The 19733-nt window shown below is 45.4% G+C and overlaps 4 protein-coding genes across 5 annotated transcripts in view; 3 read left to right on the forward strand and 1 right to left on the reverse strand.

Annotated features, from left to right (window-relative positions):
- Nucleotides 1–19733, reverse strand: part of LOC136639120 (zinc finger protein RFP-like) — a 573475-nt gene that overhangs the window by 335295 nt on the left and 218447 nt on the right. The gene's annotated exons all lie outside the window — the stretch shown is intronic.
- The window catches only part of LOC136640455 (zinc finger protein RFP-like), a 123219-nt gene that overhangs the window by 96224 nt on the left and 7262 nt on the right, over nucleotides 1–19733 (forward strand). The window lies entirely within an intron of this gene.
- On the forward strand, nucleotides 1000–19683 carry LOC136640456 (tripartite motif-containing protein 10-like). Of its 2 annotated transcripts, none has more exons than XM_066615604.1 (7): nucleotides 1000–1159; nucleotides 3443–3888; nucleotides 13078–13173; nucleotides 13493–13723; nucleotides 15485–15507; nucleotides 16472–16605; nucleotides 17089–19683. In XM_066615604.1, exons 2-7 carry the CDS (start codon nucleotides 3490–3492, stop codon nucleotides 17613–17615), a joined length of 1410 nt encoding a protein of 469 aa, XP_066471701.1. In that variant the 5' UTR covers nucleotides 1000–1159; nucleotides 3443–3489; the 3' UTR covers nucleotides 17616–19683. The 2 variants fall into 2 exon arrangements, with proteins under 2 accessions (XP_066471701.1, XP_066471702.1); XM_066615605.1 differs by lacking the exon at nucleotides 1000–1159 and adding an exon at nucleotides 2840–2967.
- The window catches only part of LOC136640351 (tripartite motif-containing protein 10-like), a 40877-nt gene continuing 39625 nt past the window's right edge, over nucleotides 18482–19733 (forward strand). Inside the window, exon 1 of the mRNA XM_066615412.1 lies at nucleotides 18482–18528. The gene's annotated coding sequence lies outside the window, so the exon portion shown is untranslated. The remainder of the gene's footprint in view (nucleotides 18529–19733) is intronic.

The following is a 19733-nucleotide window of genomic DNA, read 5'->3' on the forward strand; positions in this document are numbered from 1 at the left end:
CCTCTCCATCTAGAGGGCCAACCGCTTCTCTGGCGGGTTTCCTGCTTCTAATATATTTGAAGAAGCTTTTATTATTCCCCTTAATGCTGCTGGCCATGCGTTCCTCATAGTCTCTCTTGGCCTCCCGTATCACCTTCTGACATTTATTGTGCCACAGTTTATGTTCCTTTTTATTCTCCTCATTAGGGCAAGACTTCCATTTATGGAAGGAAGCTTCCTTGCCCCTTGCAGCCTGTCTCACTCTGCTCACTAGCCATGCTGATGTTGATGTTGTCTCTTTTTAGTGGAGTGTGGCTATGGGGGGGGGGGGAGATGTGAGCAGTGGCCACAGGCCAATCCCCCTCCCCTCCTTTGCAGCCTGTCTCTTCAAGGGTGGTCCCTGAGACATCATGGTCAGCTGCAGGGTTAGGGTTGCTGGGCTTGGGGGTGGGGTGTGTGAACTGCCATTGTGGCCCTTGATTCCTGGGCAGGCAGGTCCACTCATCAACTGAGATGCAACTACCTGCTGCTTCCCAGTATGGATGTGCAAAGGACCCTTTACTGTGACTCTGACTCCAGCCTGCCCCTGCCCTCCTCTCTGCTTCTTCAGCTGCAGGGTGGAGGTCCCAGCTCAGCCCCCGCCCTGCAAGCAGAAGGACCATGAAATAGGAGTCTGGCAGTCACCGATTCCCCCTTCCAGCGCCCCATCAGGAAGGACCTCAGTCAGTCCCCGTCCTCCGGCATCCAGAGGACTGTCCATGCTACGATCGATGGACGACGCTCTCCTGGATGCTGCATCCACAGCAGGTGGGGGTGTGTGTGTGTGTGCAGGGAGAGTCCTGCAGGAGCCTGGCAGGGGAGGCTGATCAGATCCTCCTCCAGCCCGCCGCCTGCAGCTGGCACTCCCCGCACAGCCCCCGCGGCTTCCCAGGCACCGGCCCCTCTCGCCCTGCCTGGCTTGGCCACAGTGTGACCGCAGGAAGGAAGTGACGGAGGGGAGGCTCGCAGGCTGGGACTGGCAAACACGTCGTGGCGCCTCCTCCTTTGCGCCCTGGGACCTCCCTAGCCCTGCTGATCCCGGAGGACCAGAGCCCGCAGCTCACGCTCGGCCCCTTTCCAGCCCCAGCACGACCAGGAGGCTCCATCGGCAGAGTTCTGGCAGAATCGGCCCCCTGAAGAGGTAAGTTCTTTTGCTGGGGAGCTGCGCCCCTCGTAGTCGAGAGCGGTGCGGGTGGCACAGAGGGGCAAGGGGAGATCTCACCTGCAGCCCGATGAGCCACCGTGTGTCTACTCGGAACTAAGTCCCATGAGTTAAGTGGGACTTACTCCCAGGTAAGTGTGAACAGGATTGCAGCCTTCGGACATCGAGGCCCCTTCCTCCTCCAGCACATGCTCCGATGACTTTTCCCCAGGCTGGCACGAAAGTGGCTGCCCTCCCAGCATGTGGTGCTCAGAGAGGAAGGCTGAAGGTTCAGGGCGTGCACTATCTGGAATCGGACCAGCCCAGCGGCACCCGCTTTCCGGCCCTCTCTGCAGCCCGGTGGCGTAGCTAGCGCGCGGTAAGGCACTGAGTTTTGCCGGGAGCCTCACCGCAGCGTGCAAGGGGCCCCTCCCCTTTGAGCCATTCCAGGTGGGGGGAGCAAAACGGAGGCAAATGCCTGGAATGGCACCAAAGGGGAGAGGCCCCTTGCACTCTGCAGTGAGACTCCCTGCAAAACTCCCTGTCCCCCCTCTAGCTACGCCACTGCTGCAACGTCAGCCAATCGCCCTCTACCCCTCCCCCTCTCTTGCTGTGCCTGTGCTCTGCTGTCCAGGGGGATGCAGGGAAAGAGGAGGGCCAGTGGCCACTATGAAGCTTTCACTTTCTGCCAGTGTGCAGAGGAAGAAGATGAAGGATCAAAGTGTGGCTGCTGGAAGCAGAGTCCTGGGGGAACATCCTGAACTTCCTTGGTCTCCTCCACCCTGTGCTCTGGCACTATGGAAAGAGAGAGTAACATTCCTCTCTCAATCACAATATCTAAATCTCTGGAATGCCCTTTTCAGGCTGCAGCCTTAAGCATACTGTATTTTCTAGGCCAGAGTAGATCATCCCAGCTCATTCCAGGACTGTGTTGTTTGGAACTTTGTCCTGCCAGGTGATGCCGAGGATGTGTCGGAGGCAGCGCATGTGGAAAGCGTTCAGTTTCATCTCCTGTGGGGAGCGAAGAGTCCATGACTCACTGCAGTACAAACAACTGCAGTTTCAAACAACACAGTCCTGGAACTGTGAGGAAACCCCCAGAATTTAGAGCGTTTGAACCCATTCAGGCCCCCGTTTGGGCCTAGCTGTAAGCAGGGTGCTTTGGCCAAAGTAGGCCCTATACTTAGCTGCTTGGGTCATTTTAGAAGATGCCCCCTGAATGCCCCTTTGTGACTGTGTTAAAGAGGAAGTGGTGTTGCAGACACAAGCTTTGGCCGCAAGAAGTTGTTCTGTAGAACGTTTGCAGTTAAAAAAGAAAACGGGAAACAGCTAGCTAACCGCAACAGACGGGTGGTTAGAAGAGAAAAGAGACTTTTGCCAGCGTGCTATTAGCCAATGCAGGGAGGGGGGAGATGGGACTTTTTGCAGCTAGAAAGATTTCACATATTTAAAGTGCCATATTTAGTAAGGCATGCTAGGCAGAATCTTGAGTGGGAGAAAATGTAGGCAGGGACAAAGCATCACATGATATGCTGTTTGCCAATCAAGAGTGTATCCAAGGCTTTGCAATTTGCATTTTGCCAATCAGAAATCTGACCAATGCTTTACAGTGAAGATTTGTTTTGTATATCAACTCAGAGCCCTGAGAGAATCGGGGTCACAAACTTTGGAAGCTATTCCTCTGTGACCATCAGCCAGCTGAATGGACGATGGCCGGATCCCAAAGAATCTCCTTTGTGGAGAACTCGTGCAGGGAAAGTACCCTACAGGTAGACCACAGCTGCTATACAAGGACCTCATGTCTTGAGGTACTCCACCTTCTCTCCAGCAGAGACAGAGGATTTCATGCAGCTCAGTGACGATGATCTCTTTGCAGCATTTTAGGACTTCAGCAGGGATGCTGTCTTTTCCAGGTGCCTTGCCAAAGGCAAGGGAGTCCAGGGCCACGTGAAGTTCTTCTAGGGTAATAAATATAGAAACATAATAATAAATATAGAAACATTCTTAATAATAAATAAACAACAATAATAATGGGCTCCTTGAAATCCTGCAGTTTTCAGGTCATACAGAACAACTTTCTGGTACAGGACGGTCTTTGGCTGCAGGGAGAGCTAACCAGTGGAGTGGGTGGAAGGATCTCATTTGGTCAGTAGTTTCAGAAACTAGACACTGTAGCAGAGAAATTGTGGAGCTTCTGGAGTAGACAGATGGTGAAATAGTGACTCCCCAACAGGCATTTCTTCTTTCTCAGTTTCCTATTCCCACCCTGATGTCCTCTTTCAGATCTTGCAAGCTGCTCCTCTAACAAAGCAGTAGGAGATCCACCCATCATGGCAACAGCCTCCATGGAAGAGGAGCTCAAGTGTCCCATTTGCATGGAGTTCCTGACAGACCCAGTGACCCTGGACTGTGGCCACAACTTCTGCAGGGGCTGCATCTCCCACTACTGCAAGACATGGGAAGATCTGGGGGACTTGGAGTGTCCCCTGTGCAAAGCCAACATCAAGAAAGTGAAGTTCCAGCCAAACTGGCAACTGGCAAATATTGTTGAAAAAATCAAACTGCTACCACTTAATCCAGGGAAAGAGGATATATGTGTGAGACATAAGGAAAGACTCCACCTCTTCTGCAAAGAGGATAAGGAACTGGTGTGTGTGTTTTGTGAGCGATCCCCAGAACATCAATTACATACCATCCTTCTCTTGGAAGAGGCTGCCAAGGAATACAAGGTAGGATCATTTGGATCTTTGATAAGAGAATCTTATTTAGTTAAACAGATTTCTGTGGAATATGAATATTCTTCCTGGCACATCCAGAAACTGACTCCCTTGAGGGCTGATGCTAACTACCTTCTACTCTAAGGAAAGTAACCCCCTTTAGATACTCTTCTTGCTGCCCAAATTGTTGGTTAAATAGTTCCAGTGTTCCCCAGTCTACAGTCAAATGGATATACAGTCAAATGGATATACAGCAGGTTATCTTTATATTTATTTATGGATATACAGCAGGTTATCTTTATATTTATATTATATTTATAATATAAAAAATATTTATATTTATCTTATATTCAGGGTTAGAGAGTGGAAGCCTTGGACTTCTAACCAAACAACTTATAAAGGGAACTTTTCCTCCCTAAGAAATAATGTAAATAGGAGTTAATGGGGACATCCAAGTCCTTCATCAAACGTAAAGAGGAAACTGTTCTCCCATTAAAAATACAATGTGATAAGGTAGGGTAGGAACTGCAGAGAGTGGCATGCAGCCCTGAACACACAGAAACTAGTATGCCCACCCCTGCAGGGGCCACTTGTCCATGATGCAAGTGAAGAACTTCATGTCAGAAACACACTGGGGAAGGCAGTGAGTTGAGGGAGGGGACCCATTGTTCATCCGCCACCTTCCCCAGTCTGCAGCCTCCACAGAGTTCAGACTGGCTACATCCTCTTCTTGTGTTGTAAGTGCCAGGGGAGGACATGGAGCCCGGCATTCCCTACATGGCCAGTAGAGGAAATGGCAGCAGTGGCTCCAGACACTGAAGGGGAGAGATAAGCCCTGCCCATCCTCTTCTTGGCCTCTGATGCCTCTAGACATTACTTCCAGGTTAATGACATCACTTCCGGTGGGTCCCAAGGATTGTCATTCTAAAAAGTGGGTCCCGGTGCTGAAGGTTTGAGAACTACTGCTCTAGAAGATGCACATTTCTCTTTCGGCTAAGATATCATCCTGTGTCTTAGGAGTGGAGTGGGAGAATTGCTGCCTTTTCTTGTATTAGCCATGATGGAGGCCAGTCGTTGATCTCATTCTAGGAGTGCCAAGGGATTTTGGAGCTCCTCTTTCCTTGACCTCTTTCCCTTGAGGTCACTCCTATTCATGATGAGGGGGCAAGGTGTGGCAAGACTGCTTTCCTCCAGGAGAGCACCTGAGAGGTCCACAGAGAGTCCCTGGCCTTTCCACTGAAAGCCTCTCAAAGAGAAAAACTAGATTTTGGATGACAGTTGTGTGTGGTTTGTTAAAGAAAAAATCACTGTGGACTCATACAAGTGCGAGTCCAGCAACTCTGCCCTGCAAATGTGCTCTGTCCACTCCAGCATAATAATAATAATAATAATAATACAGGTATTTATATACCGCCTTTCTTGGTCTTTATTCAAGGCAGTTTACATAGGCAGGCTGATTAAATCCCCGTAGGGATTTTTACAAATTGAAAGAAGGTTCTTTCTTTCAAGAACCACTACATTCAAGGTGTTACACTCCGATCTGGTTTAACATTCTGGCCTCCATCCTCCCACGCTCAGAGCAGATGGAATAGCTCAGCTTCAGCTTGTCAGCTGCTTCAAGGTCTCACGGAGCCGGTGGCCTCGAACTGGCGACCTTGTGGATGTTAGTTAGTTAGTTAGTTAGTTAGTTAACCTTTATTGGCATTATAAATATTACAGCAAACAACTAACAACAAAGTGGAACAATACAACCGTTATCCACTAGACTAGTTCAGGAAAACTAAATAGAGAAAAAAGAAATAAGATCTAAAAAGAAAAGGAGCCAAAAGAGACAACCTTATCCTTTCAGAAAAACAGGTGTTAGATGGAAAAAGGTGACTACAAAAATTTTAAAGAGGATTTTATAGAACTAAAGTCCGGCGTTTTTTGTAATATATAGGCCAGGAAACTAGCCACTGAATACGTCAAGGGAGCAATAGAGTCTTCCAACAACCGGGGAAGGGGTGATACCTGAGGGGGAAAATTAGAAATCCAGGATTCTAGATAAATTCTACGATGAGAATCATGAGAGGGACAAAAAAGCAAAATGTGTAAAAGAGTATCCGGGGTCTCCCCACAGAATAAACATAATCGTTTCTCGCGAGGAACTCGCATGAAACGACCATAATGAACAGCTGAGGGAAATATGTTGAGTCTAGCGAGCATGAAGGCTCTCTTCAGTCTAGGATTAGTGAGGTGAAAAAAATAGTTTGAAGTGGCAACAACATGTTGAGGAAAAAGACCTAGGGAAAGGGGGGAACAGGTCAAATTAAGAGAATTTTTTTAAAGTATTGAATTCAGCTAGAAAAAGGTGGTCTTTGATAATTTTATAAGCTTGAGATAAGTTTAGATCAGCAAGTAATTCTACTGATAGGTTAATAGAGTGGAGTTTAGTTTCCACTATTTTAAACCAAATAAAGATATACGTGTCACTCATTAATTCTGTAATTAAAGAGTCAGGGGAAGGAGATAAATGAATCCTTAACCAAAACTTAAAAGTAAAAAGCCAGGCATAAGTGGAGGGAAGGTGTAAACCAAGTTCTAACAGAATAGTGGACAACCGTATAAGATTAGGGATACCTAATATCTTTCTAAAAAAGGAAGAAGCAATATGATCCAAATCCTTAGAAACTGCCTGTATCCATAACGGGATACCGTATAATAAATGAGAAATAATTTTTGCTTTAAAAATTTGAATCGCTGCTGGGATGTATTGATTTCCTGCATTAAAATAAAAATTTGTTATAGCCAAAAGATGGGTAGTTGTTGAAGAAATAACTGACTTTTTATGTTGAATCCATGATAAATTATAGTGAAAATGTAAACCTAGATATTTAAAAGATTTAACTTGAATGTAAGATTGGGAGTTGATTGACCATATAGAAGGAGCCCAGGAGCGGGAAAAAACCATAATTTTTGTTTTGTTGACATTAATTACAAGATCATTTGAATGACAATAAACTTGAAATTTGGAAATGAGCTCACGAAGGCCGGATTTTGTGAGTGAGAGAAGTACTGTATCATCGGCATAAAGAAGAATCGGAATTGGCTTTTTATTTATTACAGGAAAGGAATGAGAGGTGGTGGTTAAGCTGGCAGGAAGATCAGCTATGAATAAATTAAAAAGAAGAGGGGCAAGGATGCAACCTTGCCTCACTCCTTTATTGATAGGAAAACTAGAAGAAAGAATATTGGTAAAAGGAAGACGGATTTGACATTTATTATGGGAATGAAGTTGCTGTAACAAAAACAGAAGCCTCTGGTCAATGCCCCAGTTGGATAACTTTTTCCATAAAAGGGCTCTATTTATCGAGTCAAAAGCACCTTGTAGGTCGATAAAGGCTACATATAGATTTGATTTATGATGTATGGAATATTTCTGGGCTAAAAAAGAAAGTGCAAAGGCATGATCCAGAGTAGAGACACCCTGGCGAAAACCTGATTGTTCAACTCCTGGAAGGTTTTTCAAACGGGCCCAGGATGACAGCTTTTGAAGAAGGAATTTGGCATAAAGCTTCTCTATACAAGATATAAGACTAATAGGACGATAATTTGACGGAGAAGCGGGGTCACCTTTCTTAAAAATTGGAAGAAGAAATGAACAGCGCCAGATATCTGGGAATAGACCTGTAGAATTAATCGTGGTAAAAAGAGAAGCCAAGGGAGCGGCCCACCAACCAGGATTAGTAAGAAGAATTTCATTGATGATAAAATCTGGGCCGGGGGCTTTGGCTGATTTTAAGGAAGTTATGAGTTTATAAATTTCCAGTGGGGAAACCGATGGCCATTCAGGGACTTTTTGGAGATCAATATTAGAAATAGGGAGGGAAGAAGAATAGAAAATTTTGGAAAAATAATCTATCCACGTGGCTTCTGGAATATCAGAGTAGATGACAGGGGTTGGATGATTTGCCCTAGTAACTGCATCCCAAAAAGTTTTATGGTTTTTGGAAATAATGGCTTGATGAAGAATGGACCACTTCCCAAGGGCAAAAAGATGTTGTTTTTCCTGGAAATACTTTCGGCAGGCAGTCCGTAGTTGAAAATAATATTGTAAATTATAAAAAGATGGATTATTCCGAAAAAAAAGAAAAAGGGTACGCACCTGCTTTTTTAATTTCCAACACTCCTCGTCAAACCATGTGTTTTTTGTAAAACGGGGAGGATTACTTGGGCTAGCCATCCTCAAGTGATCTACCAAGGAAGAGATTATAACTTGGAAAGCTTCAATCACATCAGTAGTGGCCCGAGAGGCAAATAATAAACGCAATTGGGAGTTAGTTTCAGGTGCCTGAGTCCACTGGGACAGGGCTTGCTCCACAACTGGTGACCATCTATAGGGACGGCTTGGATTGGGGAGAGAAAGAGAAGAGACAGGGGAATCAAAGGGAATATTAAGAGTAAGTGCAACTGGCAAGTGATCACTCTCAGAACGGGTGCAGACACAGAAATCTGATAAAAGGGGCAGAAGGGCAGGAGAAACAAGGACATAATCTATTACACTAGCACCTCTTGGAGAGAGGTGGGTAAAATCACCTGGAATGTCACGTCCTTTTGAGCCATTTAGAATAAAGACGTTAAATGAAATACATAAACTTATAAGATGTGGGGCAAAACTATTTATTACAGAATCTTTGGAAGACCTTGAGGTTTGAAACCAAGGGGGGATAAGGTCATCAGAGTACCAGTTCATCTGCTGGGCAAGTGTAGAATTTGAAGGGCCAATTCTAGAATTAAAATCTCCAGAAATAATCATAAAAGCATCAGAATATAAGTTAGAAGCATGGGATATAGTGTTATCAAGATCTAACCAAATATCGGATGGGGCAAGTTTAGCTGGGGGTATATATACATTAAAAAGAAGAATTTGAATATCTTTAAACTGAATTAATATAGTTTGAAAATAAGGAGAGTTCGAATCTAACTGAGAAACTAAACAAGAAAGGCCAGATTTAACAAAACAACAAAGTCCCACACAAGGTCTCCCTAGGGCATTCTTCCTAAATGCTGGGGTCACAAAAGAAGTATACCCATATAGGGACAATGGGACCGACGACCATGTCTCCTGAAATAAAATAAAATTAAACTTTTTGATAAAAGCGTGGAAGTCCTTATCTGAGCTTTTAGATGACCAACCGGATATGTTCCATGAGATCAAAGTGAAAAGAGTGGAAGAGGAAGGGGTTAGGGAAGTTGGTTCTAGTCAGTGCTTAGAGGATGTGGAAAGAGAACCATCAGAATGATCCTTTACAAAGGTAAAATCGAAATTTAAAGGAGGAGGGAATTGGGATGTAGCGTCTACCAATACAAAGGGTTCAGAGGGAAGGGATTTAGAAACAACACAAACAGGAAATAGATGTTGATTAATAGACTTAGTTGGACCAGTAACAGTGGGTAAGGATTGCTGGTCCACTTCTGTTAAGTTAGTAGGAGAAAGGGGTAATTGGGTTGATATAGGAGAAGAGGAGGGACAGAGAGAAAGGGGGTCATTGGAACAGAGAGAAACAGCTGTCGAGTAAGTGAATCTCGACTGGTCATAGGACTTAGGAGTTTGCATTAGTGGAAGGGAAGGGAAAGAAGAACAGTTCGAGGACTCAGTAGATCCAACGGAGGGAATCGACAAAGAGGGGCACAGGTTCTTTGATCGCCGTGTTAAGGAGTTCTTAATCCTTCGAAGACTGCAAGATTTTTGCTGAGGCCGGTCTGTCATAGATGTGAGTAGTGAAGATTGTCCTCGACGACCAGGAGGAGAAGGTGGTAACGGAGGGTTTTTTTGAGGAAGAACATGATTAGGTAAAGCTGGGCTAACTTGTACAGTTACTGAATCTTTTATTGTAGATGTAGAATTTCCATTTGAATGCGTAGACTTTTCCAAGGGAGAGGATACATTTTGTAGGTGAGTTGAAAAAAGTTTTCGGATAATCATATTTTGGAAATGTCTCTGAGGAAAAATTCCCAACGCTCTAAACCGTTGAGACTGAAGAAAGATTCGATTTGGAATTCTACAAGTATTGAAATAGAGAAGAACGCGCTGTTGCCGAAGCACAGAAGGCAGTCTCACGTAGTTACATAGATCAATATTAGAGCTATTCATCTTCAGGATTGATGCCAAGTGTTTCTTAATCATCCACGGTTGAGACCAGTCGACAATTACTCCGGGTTGATGGATGATTGAGAGAGCTATGCTCGAGGATTTTAACATTAGTTTTGAAGAGGGGAATTTCTCCAAAAGCTGAGACTCTGTCGCTTGAGATTGGTAATTTGCTTCCTGCTGATGAGTAATATGAGCCGAGGGTTCCAAAAAACGTTCCTTTAAGAGGGAAGGAATGTTTTCCAAAGTGCTAAGGTTGTGCTTGACGTCTTTTGCTATATTAAGTATGTGGTGCAACAACAGATCCGTTGAACAAGAGAGTTGCTCTTTCCTATTAACCAAGGAAGCCTTAGTCTTCTGATCGTCAATTAAGTCCTTAATTAAACCTTTAGTAAGAGGTGAAAAACTTTCAAAGTCGATAGCCACCGGTGGATCAAAACAGACGCAGTTCTGAGGGGAGATAGGTTGAGGTTGAAGACTCTCAACAGGTTCAAAATATTTTTCCAGCTTAGACTGCTTGGATAGTTTTTGGGAGTCATGTTGTATTTCCGAGACTGATATCTCAGGGGAGAGCTGTCGTTTGCGTCTCATCTTATCAGTTTTAAAAGTCTATTGCTGCATACTCATAAATCAACAAGTTAACTCACAGTTTCAAGGAGAGAAGAAACGAAAATATCAAAAGCAGGGAGACTCAGATGTTCTTGAAACTTCGCCAGAAAAATGTTAACGAGCTAATTAGCTAGCAGCACTAGCTCGTAAAGAGTTAAAAATAAAAAAACCTATTAAAACAACAATCTTAAAACAGCAGTGGTACGGTTTAAAACTTATTTAAATAATATATAAATGATAAAAGAAAATAAAAGCGGAGCAAATTAGAATGCAGCTGGGCTGGAGGCCATCTTGGGGGCGCTGTGGATGTTATCTTCAGGCAAATGGAGGCTCTACCCTCTAGACCAGACCTCCTGCCCATGCATATGATAAGAAGCAGTAGAGGAAGCTTTGGAGAGGGGTGGGATATGTCCTCTCCCCCCCCCCCAGTAGTCACAATCAGTGGCCCAACCTGGAACTCACTGATTGATCTATTCCATTCCTGGCTCACTGTCCCAATGTTCACAGGATGTCAGGGGTGCATGTTCCAATTTTGTTTTTTGGTAGCCCTTCCTCCCAAGGGCTCCTTATGCTCAACTTGTGGGAGTTGGCTACTGCTACTTTTTAACTATTCTGGGACATCTGGTTGGGGGAGGGAGAGATGGAGGCAACACAATTCCAAGAGATAGCAAAGGTACATTTCTGAAATAAACCAAAACACGGAGTACATAGTTCTTAACCATATCCATTGACTACTTCCCAAGTGGGCACATGTTTCATTAGGGTGGTTTGGCCGCCTGGTCCAGTAATGCTGCCACCACCCTGCTTAACAGACAGGCCTTCAGTTCCAGGGACAGTTAAGAACATAAGAACAGCCTCACTGGATCAGGCCATAGGCCCCTCTAGTCCAGCTTCCTGTATCTCACAGCGGCCCACCAAATGCCCCAGGGAGCACACCAGATAACAAGAAACCTGCATCCTGGTGCCCTCCCTTGCATCTGACATTCTGACATAACCCATTTCTAAAATCAGGAGGTTGCACATACGCATCATGACTTGTAACCCGTAATATTGAAGTTGAAGGCCTTCAGGATACTCCGCAGGTCCTACAGGCTTTGGGCTCCCTCCACCTCAGAGACCTATGCCTCCAAAATCTGGCGCACACACAAGGTGAGCAGATCCAGATAAATCCCAGTTCCTTTTTGTACTCAAGACTAGACACAGACCTGTAAATCTATAATGGTTTCTTCAAGAATAAAAGTTTGCATACAACTCAATAAGATAGACACTTACCAAAGAACACATACAATCTAAAAAAAGCTGGCTTTCTAAACTTACTTATCCCTGCCTCTCACCAGAGTTCTCCCAACCTCTGAGAGCAAATAAGGTGACCTGTCATACCACCTCTGGTAGGGCCAAGCACCCATGGCACAATGGAAAGAACAGCCAACCCCTCCCTTCTGGGGAGATCCTCTTTTACCCGTGCTGCAAGCCTACCAGAGGGCTGGATCCATCCACAGAGCCTTCTAGAACAGGGGTGCCCAAATCCTGGCCCTGGGACCACATGCGGCCCTTGAGGTCTCCTAATGCGGCCCTCAGGGAGCCTCCAGTCTCCAATGAGCTTCTGGCCCTCTGGAGACTTGCTGGAGCCTGCACTGGCCCAATGCAACTGCTTTCAGTTTGAGGGCGACCGACCTCTTGTGTGAGCTGTGGGATGAGGGCTCCTTCCACTGCTTGCTGTTTCACGTCTGTGATGCAGCAGTGGCAGCAAAGGAAAGGCTGACCTTGCTTTGTGCAAGGCCTTGAGCTATTGTAAGACCTTCATTCATTTATATAAGTTCCATCTCTAATATATTCATTTATGTAAATTTATTCAAATTTTAAATGTAAATTAATCCCCCCCCCCCACACACACACACAGTGTCAAAGAGATGATGTGGCCCTCCTGCCAAAAACTTGGGACACCTCTGCTCTAGAAGGATGATGCAGTCTCCAAGCCACTCAAGGTCACTCACTCTGATCAATGGGAGAATCTCAACTGTTTCCAATTTTGAATTAGCTTTACTTTGAGCACTGGCTGTTACTGAGCTTGCTTATCTCAGTTCTCACTGGCTAAGATAACAATGACACTGACCAACCTTTCAGTTAAACATAATTAAGCAAGCACAGTTAAGCATGATTCTCACCAGCTGTGGAGAAGATATTACCGTTCTAAGATGGATTCAGACTGAGGCCTAGCAGTTATCTGAGTGCTACACCTGTCGCAGAGAGTTTTTAACAGGCCCTAACTGGATCTACTACTATAGCAGAAGTTGTAGAATTATGGGATGAAGACCTCAGAGGGGGCTGCTAGAAAAATATAGGAATTTGGGGCAGGGAGGATACACCTTGTCCAGTTTGCTTGATCCCATCTATCTGTGTGGCCATGTAAATAGCAGTCATCTTTTCAAAGGAACTAAACTTGGACTTTTGTTTCTCACCAGGATCAGATCTGTAGCAGGCTGAAGATCTTGAGGGCAGAAAGAGAAAAAATCTGGATGTGTAAAGCAGGCATTGAAAAAGAAAGCCAAGATTTTCTGGTAAGTGTCACAGTTGTTGGGCAGTTCAAACATACACGAGCCTATTTCTGGAGACACGGAAGAGAACATGCAGGAGTCCAAAGGCAGGAGGCAGCTCGGCTCCTCTAATCCTCCATAGCTTGAATGGTCCCATTTTCTGTGCATGGCTGATCTGAATGTGGGCCCCTTGAGGTCTTTGGGAAACTCTTTCATGAACAAATGATGTGATCTCTGTGAAAACTCAGAAATGCTCCTCCTACCATGTTGGACATCATGCTACTGCAAGAACAGACTCAGTCCCTTAGCCTGCCATTCTTTTCTTCCTATCTACTTGTTGCAGAATCAAACAAAAGAAGAGAGACAAAAGACCAAGGCTGAGTTTCAACAAACACACCAGTTCCTGGAAGAACAAGAGAAAATACTCCTAGGTGAAATATCACTGGTGGAGAAGAAGATTGCAAGAAGAAGGGACGAGCACCTGGCCAGACTCTGCAGGGAACTCTTCTCTCTGGAAAATGTCATCAAGGAAATGGAGGAGACGTGTCAGCAGCCAACTAATGAATTCCTGCAGGTAAGGTCTGATCTGCTGAGCTCCACGGGCTGCCCGGTCTGTCAAAGGCAGCTTCCTGTATAGTGCATTACAGTAGTCTGACCGGAATGGTACCAGGGCAAGTTAAGTTCCTAAATAAAACAACATTTTTAGAGGTATCTCACTGGGTATAGGAGGGGGGTTGGGGATGTATCTAAATTCTGTCTTGGCCATTTAACCGCTACTACATAGAGGCCCTGTTTAAGCTACTGTTTGACCCTAGCAGGTTTGAACCATTAGCTGCTTAGCAGGTTTGATTGGTTTATTGTGCCCTGGCTGGCTGCTAGAGATAGATCTAGATAAATTCTCAGGGTCAGTAGGTTATTGCCCTGGCTGGTCATTAGAGATGGACCAGGAGAAATTCCCAGGGGGTCACAGTGCTAAGTTCTGCAGGTGCCTGAACAGGCCATGGAAGCAGGCCCTCCCCTCCCTTTTGGAGACATTCCAGGCACCAGTGGTGTCGCTAGGGGGGTGCGGGGGGTGCGGATCGCACCGGGTGATGCACATGGGGGGGTGACGCGCACTGGGGGGGTGATGCACTAAAATCGCTGTGCTTAGGAGTAACCCCATGATGTTATATACCATAGGATGTGGAATGTCCAGCAGAATGCAGTGCAAAATCCAGAGAGAAATATCTCCTTTCTATCAAAAGTTATGTCCAAAAAACCGGAGAACAAAAATGCATGGAGCCCTATGGAAAGTGAAACTGAGCCATATTGCATGTTTACTCATGAGTAGGCGACCATGCCTTAGTCCATCGGAAAGGGCAGGCTGAGAGGAATCCAACGACACCAGAATGGTCCTGATCCAATTAATGCAGCCCCCGAAAACACCTGAGAAGGAAGTCCCTCCCTCCAAGCAGACAAATGTATTGAGCTCTATGGAAAGCGAAATTAAGCCTCACTCGCGTTTACTCGCAAGTAAGCAAACTTGCCTTGGTTGATGGTCAGGCCAGGCAAAGGGGAATGTAAAACCACCAGAATGGTCCTGATCTGATGGAACCGGAGCTCAACAAAAGCTCCAGAATGCAGGCCCCCCTCCCCCACTAAAAAGGATCAAAACAGAGGCTTCCGTTGATAAGGTGAACCTTTTTGAGACTTGCAAAGCCAGGTGGATCCTGACAGTGATCTGGTTTAAACAGAAGTTCTTGAACTTCTCACTGGGTAGGGCTGAAAACCTTACTGGTTTTCGAGGCAGGGGTGTTATTGCAGGCAGGCTACAGTGCTGTTTACACTCTCACACAACACCAGCACCAGGGGACATCCACTAAAATTGAGTGTTGAGAGAGTTAGGACAGACAAAAGAAAATATTTCTTTACTCAGCATGTAATTAGTCTGTGGAACTCCTTGCCACAGGAACTAGTGATGGCCTCTTGCCTAGATGCCTTCAAGAGGGAATTGGACTAATTTCTGGAGGAAAAGTCCATCACGGGTTACAAGTCAGGATACATATGTGCAAGCTCCTTGTTTTAGAGGTAGGCTACCTCAGAGTGCCAGATGCAGGAGGGTACCAGGATGCAGGTTGTGTCTTGTTGTCTTATGTGCTCCCTGAAGCATTTGTTGAGACACTGTGAGATACAGGAAGCTGGACTAGATGGGCTTTTGGCCTGATCCTGCGGGGCAGTTCTTTTGTTCTTATCACTTTAATATGAACATTGGAGGACCAGAGAGCATCTCCGTCCAGGGTCTGACAAGACAGAATTCCTTGTGGCAAGTGCTGAGTTCTCTTTCTTTTCTTTTCAGGATATTAGAAAGACCTTGCAGAGGTACGTGGATCCCACTCATTTCCCTTCTTGCTTCCTGATGCTGGGAAGGGTCTGTGAAGAACATGGCTCTGCAGGGGTTCCTGGGGAGAGTGTAGGACTCCCCACTGTCCCTGCAATGTTCTGTCTCTTTGGAACAGGCAGCAGGGCTGCCAGACCTCCATCCCCTTCCTTCAGCAACATGTTGCCCTGGGGTGCTTCAGTACCTTCTCTGTTTTATATTCACTCACATTATCATTGCTAAGGAAGCCTCCTCCCTAAGCACCCCCAGTCTGCCCTTGCTTCTGTTGCCAGGATTTCTACTCTTTTCTTCTCCTCCATGCTGTTCTTTTGTTCCTTTCAGTAATTCCAGATGGGATGCATAATGAGATCAGATTCTTTTCTCCATAAGGACAGAAGGGTAATCTACATCAGGCCAATGGCCCATCTAGTCCATTTCACAGTGGACTATGCCTCAGAGAGCATGCAAGACAGCAAGAGACCTGAATCCTGATGCCCTCCTTTGCATCTGTCATTCTGACATAGCCCACTTCTAAAACCAGGAGGTTGCACATACCCATCACGGCTTGTAACCTGTGATGGATTTTTCCTCCTGAAATTTGTCAAATCCCCTTTTAAAGGCATCCAGGCCAGTTACCATCACCACATCCTGTGGTAAGGAGTTCCATACACCAACTACACGCTGAGTAAGAAATATTTTCTTTATCGTCTGTCCTAACTCTTCCAACACTCAATTTTAGTGGATGTCCCCTGGTTCTGGTGTTGTGTGAGAGGAAAAAGAACATCTCTCTATCCACTCTATCCATCCCCTGCATTATTTTGTATGTCTCTATCATGTCCCCTCTGGGGTGCCTTTTTTCTAGACTGAAGAGCCCGAAATGCTGTAGCCTTTCCTCATAATGGAGGTGCCCCAGCCCAGTAATCATTTTGGTCACTCTCTTCTGCACCTTTTCCATTTCCACACCAGGTATGAGAAGAAGGAAGTGTTTGAGATTCCTGTGGCTTTTCCTCCTGAGCTCACCTGCAGAATCATGGGATTCCGTGATGTAAAACTCGTTCTGGAGGGAGTCATGGAGCAACTGAAGCAAGCCGTGAAGCAAGGTAATGACAAAAGATGTGCAAGGATGCACATGATGGGCCGGTTTGGACAGTGCTTACCATGGTGCAGGGGGCTAAAAGGAATGGGGGGGGGGGGTTTGAATTTTCCAGAAAATTGGCTCAGCAATCTTCAGTGAGTGGAAAACAACAACACTGTTGGGAAATGGGTGTAATGCCAGCTGGAGGACACTGGGGGGTCGAGCATGCCTCATAAGAAAATATGAAGAGCCCCACTGGGTCAGGCCAAAGGCCCATCTAGTCCAGCTTCCTATATCTCTCAGAGGTGCACCAGGAAGCGAATGACTCTCAGGCTAGGAGGGCACAGCCTGAACTTGAGCAGGGAGCAGAACAGAATATACAGTGACTATCTCAGATTAAAAAAATCTGGGCACAGTTGGGAGGAGGCTGTTTCTCCAATATCTGTGCCTCATGGTGACCGTCTCCCCAGCAATTCTGCTCCTCTTCTCTTTCCTTCTCTCCCTCCAGCCTCAGCAGCAAATGTGACTCTGGATCCGGACACGGCTCATCCCCAGCTCATCCTGTCTGAGGATCACAGAAGTGTGAGATGGGGAGAAAAGCGTCAAGCTGTGCCTGACAATCCAGAGAGATTTGATGGTTGGCCTTGTGTGCTGGGACGCGAGGGATTCACAGCAGGCAGACACTTCTGGGAAGTCGCTGTGGGAAGTAAGGGAGTATGGGCTGTGGGGGTTGCCAGAAAGTCAGTGCAAAGAAAGGGCTGGTTTCATCCTAGTCCAGAGGAAGGGGTCTGGGCTCTGGGGAATTGGGGAGGTCAGTACCAAGCTCTTAATTCCCGTAATTATACTCCTCTGTCATTGAAGAAGGATCTCAAGAGAATCCAAGTGACTCTGAACTATGCTGAGGGACAGGTGGCTTTTTCCGATGCTGATACAGGAGTCCGTCTCTGCACTTACTCAGGATCCCTGTTCTGCGGAGAGACCCTCCTCCACTTCTTTTACGTGTTTGGTAAAGCCCACTTGAGACTCTCACCATGAGGCAGTTGCAGGATCTTCACAGGCTCTGCTGGTATTTTTCTCTCTAGATTAGAATGATCAACAAGAAAGTACCATATATACTCATGTATATGTCAAAAAATATATACTTTGAAATTGGCCCTGAAAACAAGGGTCAAATTATACACGGTTCAGTACAGTAAGTAAAGCTTCTGGGAACAGGAGTGAGAAACAGGACACAGGCGGGTGGGGGTGAAAGGAGCAATTTATCAGTTCTTGTTCTGAGGCAGCCACAGAAAGCAAACAAAAAACAAAACAGGCAGGAAAATGAAGGCACTTGCGGGAATTGTGGTCTGCTTCTGAGACAGATTCTGTGAGATTGATGAGATTGTTGCTGCTGAGACTCTTTGTGAGACAGTCACAGCATCTTCTTCACAGGCTCTGCTGGTTTTTGTCTCCAGGTCACAACGATTAACAAGAAACCAACGTATATACACGGGTATAAGTTGAAAACATATGCCTCAAATTTGGCCCTGGAAACAGGGGTTGACTTGTACATGAGACAATATAGTAAATAGAGCTTCTGGGTGTCGCTACTTGGTGCGGTGGTGTGGTCTGCTATAGAAGTGCAGAACCATACCTTAAGAACATAAGAACATAAGAACAGCCCCACTGGATCAGGCCATAGGCCCATCTAGTCCAACTTCCTCTATCTCACAGCAGCCCACCAAATGCCCCAGGGAGCACACCAGACAACAAGAGACCTCATCCTGGTGCCCTCCCTTGCATCTGGCATAGCCCATTTCTAAAATCAGGAGGTTGTACATGCACATCATGGCTTGTACCCCGTAATAGATTTTTCCTCCAGAAACTTGTCCAATCCCCTTTTAAAGGCATCCAGGCCAGATGCCGTCACCACATCTTGCGGCAAGGAGTTCCACAGACCGACCACACGGTGAGTATAGAAATATTTTCTTTTGTCTGTCCTAACCCGCCCAACACTCAATTTTAGTGGATGTCCCCTGGTTCTGGTGTTATGTGAGAGTGTAAAGAGCATCTCTCAATCCACTCTGTCCATCCCCTGCATAATTTTGTATGTCTCAATCATGTCCGCCCTCAGGCGTCTCTTTTCTAGGCTGAAGAGGCCCAAACGCCGTAGCCTTTCCTCATAAGGAAGGTGCCTCAGCCCTGAAATCATCTTAGTCGCTCTCTTTTGCACCTTTTCCATTTCTACTATGTCCTTTTTGAGATGTGGTGACCAGAACTGGACACAATACTCCAGGTGTGGCCTTACCATCGATTTGTACAATGGCATTATAATATTAGCCGTTTTGTTCCCAATACCTTTCCTAATGATCCCAAGCATAGAATTGGCCTTCTTTATTCACATTGGGTCAACACTTTCATCGAGCTGTCCACCACCACCCCACGATCTCTTTCCTGATCTGTCACAGACAGCTCAGAACCTATTAGCCTATATGTGAAGTTTTGATTTTTTGCCCCAATGTGCATGACTTTACACTTACTTACATACACTTACTTACACTTACTTACTTGCATGAACCTGTAAGTTCCACCAGCACCTTCATCTCCCTTCCTGTCTGAAGAAGAAGGCAATGGTTCCTTTTTTTCTTTTGGGGTTTTTGCTGCTGCCTTAGAACAACTCCTGGTAAGCCATGTTCAAAGAATTTCACACACCCCTAAGTTGTTGTGTGGTCTCTCTCCCCCCCCCCCCCAACTTATCTGAGGGTCATAGAAAATTCCTTGATTTTTGGCTCAAAACCTGCCCTTGACTTATCTGTGATATTGACCTGTACTTGATTATATTGATATATTATATATTAATTATTATATATATTATAATATAATCCCAAACAATAATATTTAACCATTTGTATAAAAAGCACATAAGTACACACTCAGACACTTCTCTTGGTTAAACATGTCCGGGGAGACCAGATATCATAACCACAAAAGACCAGGCACCCCAAAATGTAGGACATCCAACAAAAATGTAGGACATGACAAAATTGAAATTAAAGCACTTGTATGTTGATTTTATGAAGTTAATTTAAACACTATATTACTTATTACTGAATTTAAAACAATATGTAATTTGTTGCATATAATTTATTAATTACAAGAAGGCTCTGCACTGCC

Source organism: Tiliqua scincoides, chromosome 2, assembly GCF_035046505.1.
Source record: "Tiliqua scincoides isolate rTilSci1 chromosome 2, rTilSci1.hap2, whole genome shotgun sequence".
Taxonomy (NCBI): Eukaryota; Metazoa; Chordata; class Lepidosauria; order Squamata; family Scincidae; genus Tiliqua; species Tiliqua scincoides.

Bases quoted from the DNA above. Each gene is read 5' to 3' on its own strand.
- LOC136640456 (XM_066615604.1), top strand. From the start codon at position 3,490: ATGGCAACAGCCTCCATGGAAGAGGAGCTCAAGTGTCCCATTTGCATG. The intron at 13,174-13,492 runs GTAAGTGTCACA...TACTTGTTGCAG, and splicing joins AAGAAAGCCAAGATTTTCTG to AATCAAACAAAAGAAGAGAG. The intron at 15,508-16,471 runs GTACGTGGATCC...TTTCCACACCAG, and splicing joins ATTAGAAAGACCTTGCAGAG to GTATGAGAAGAAGGAAGTGT.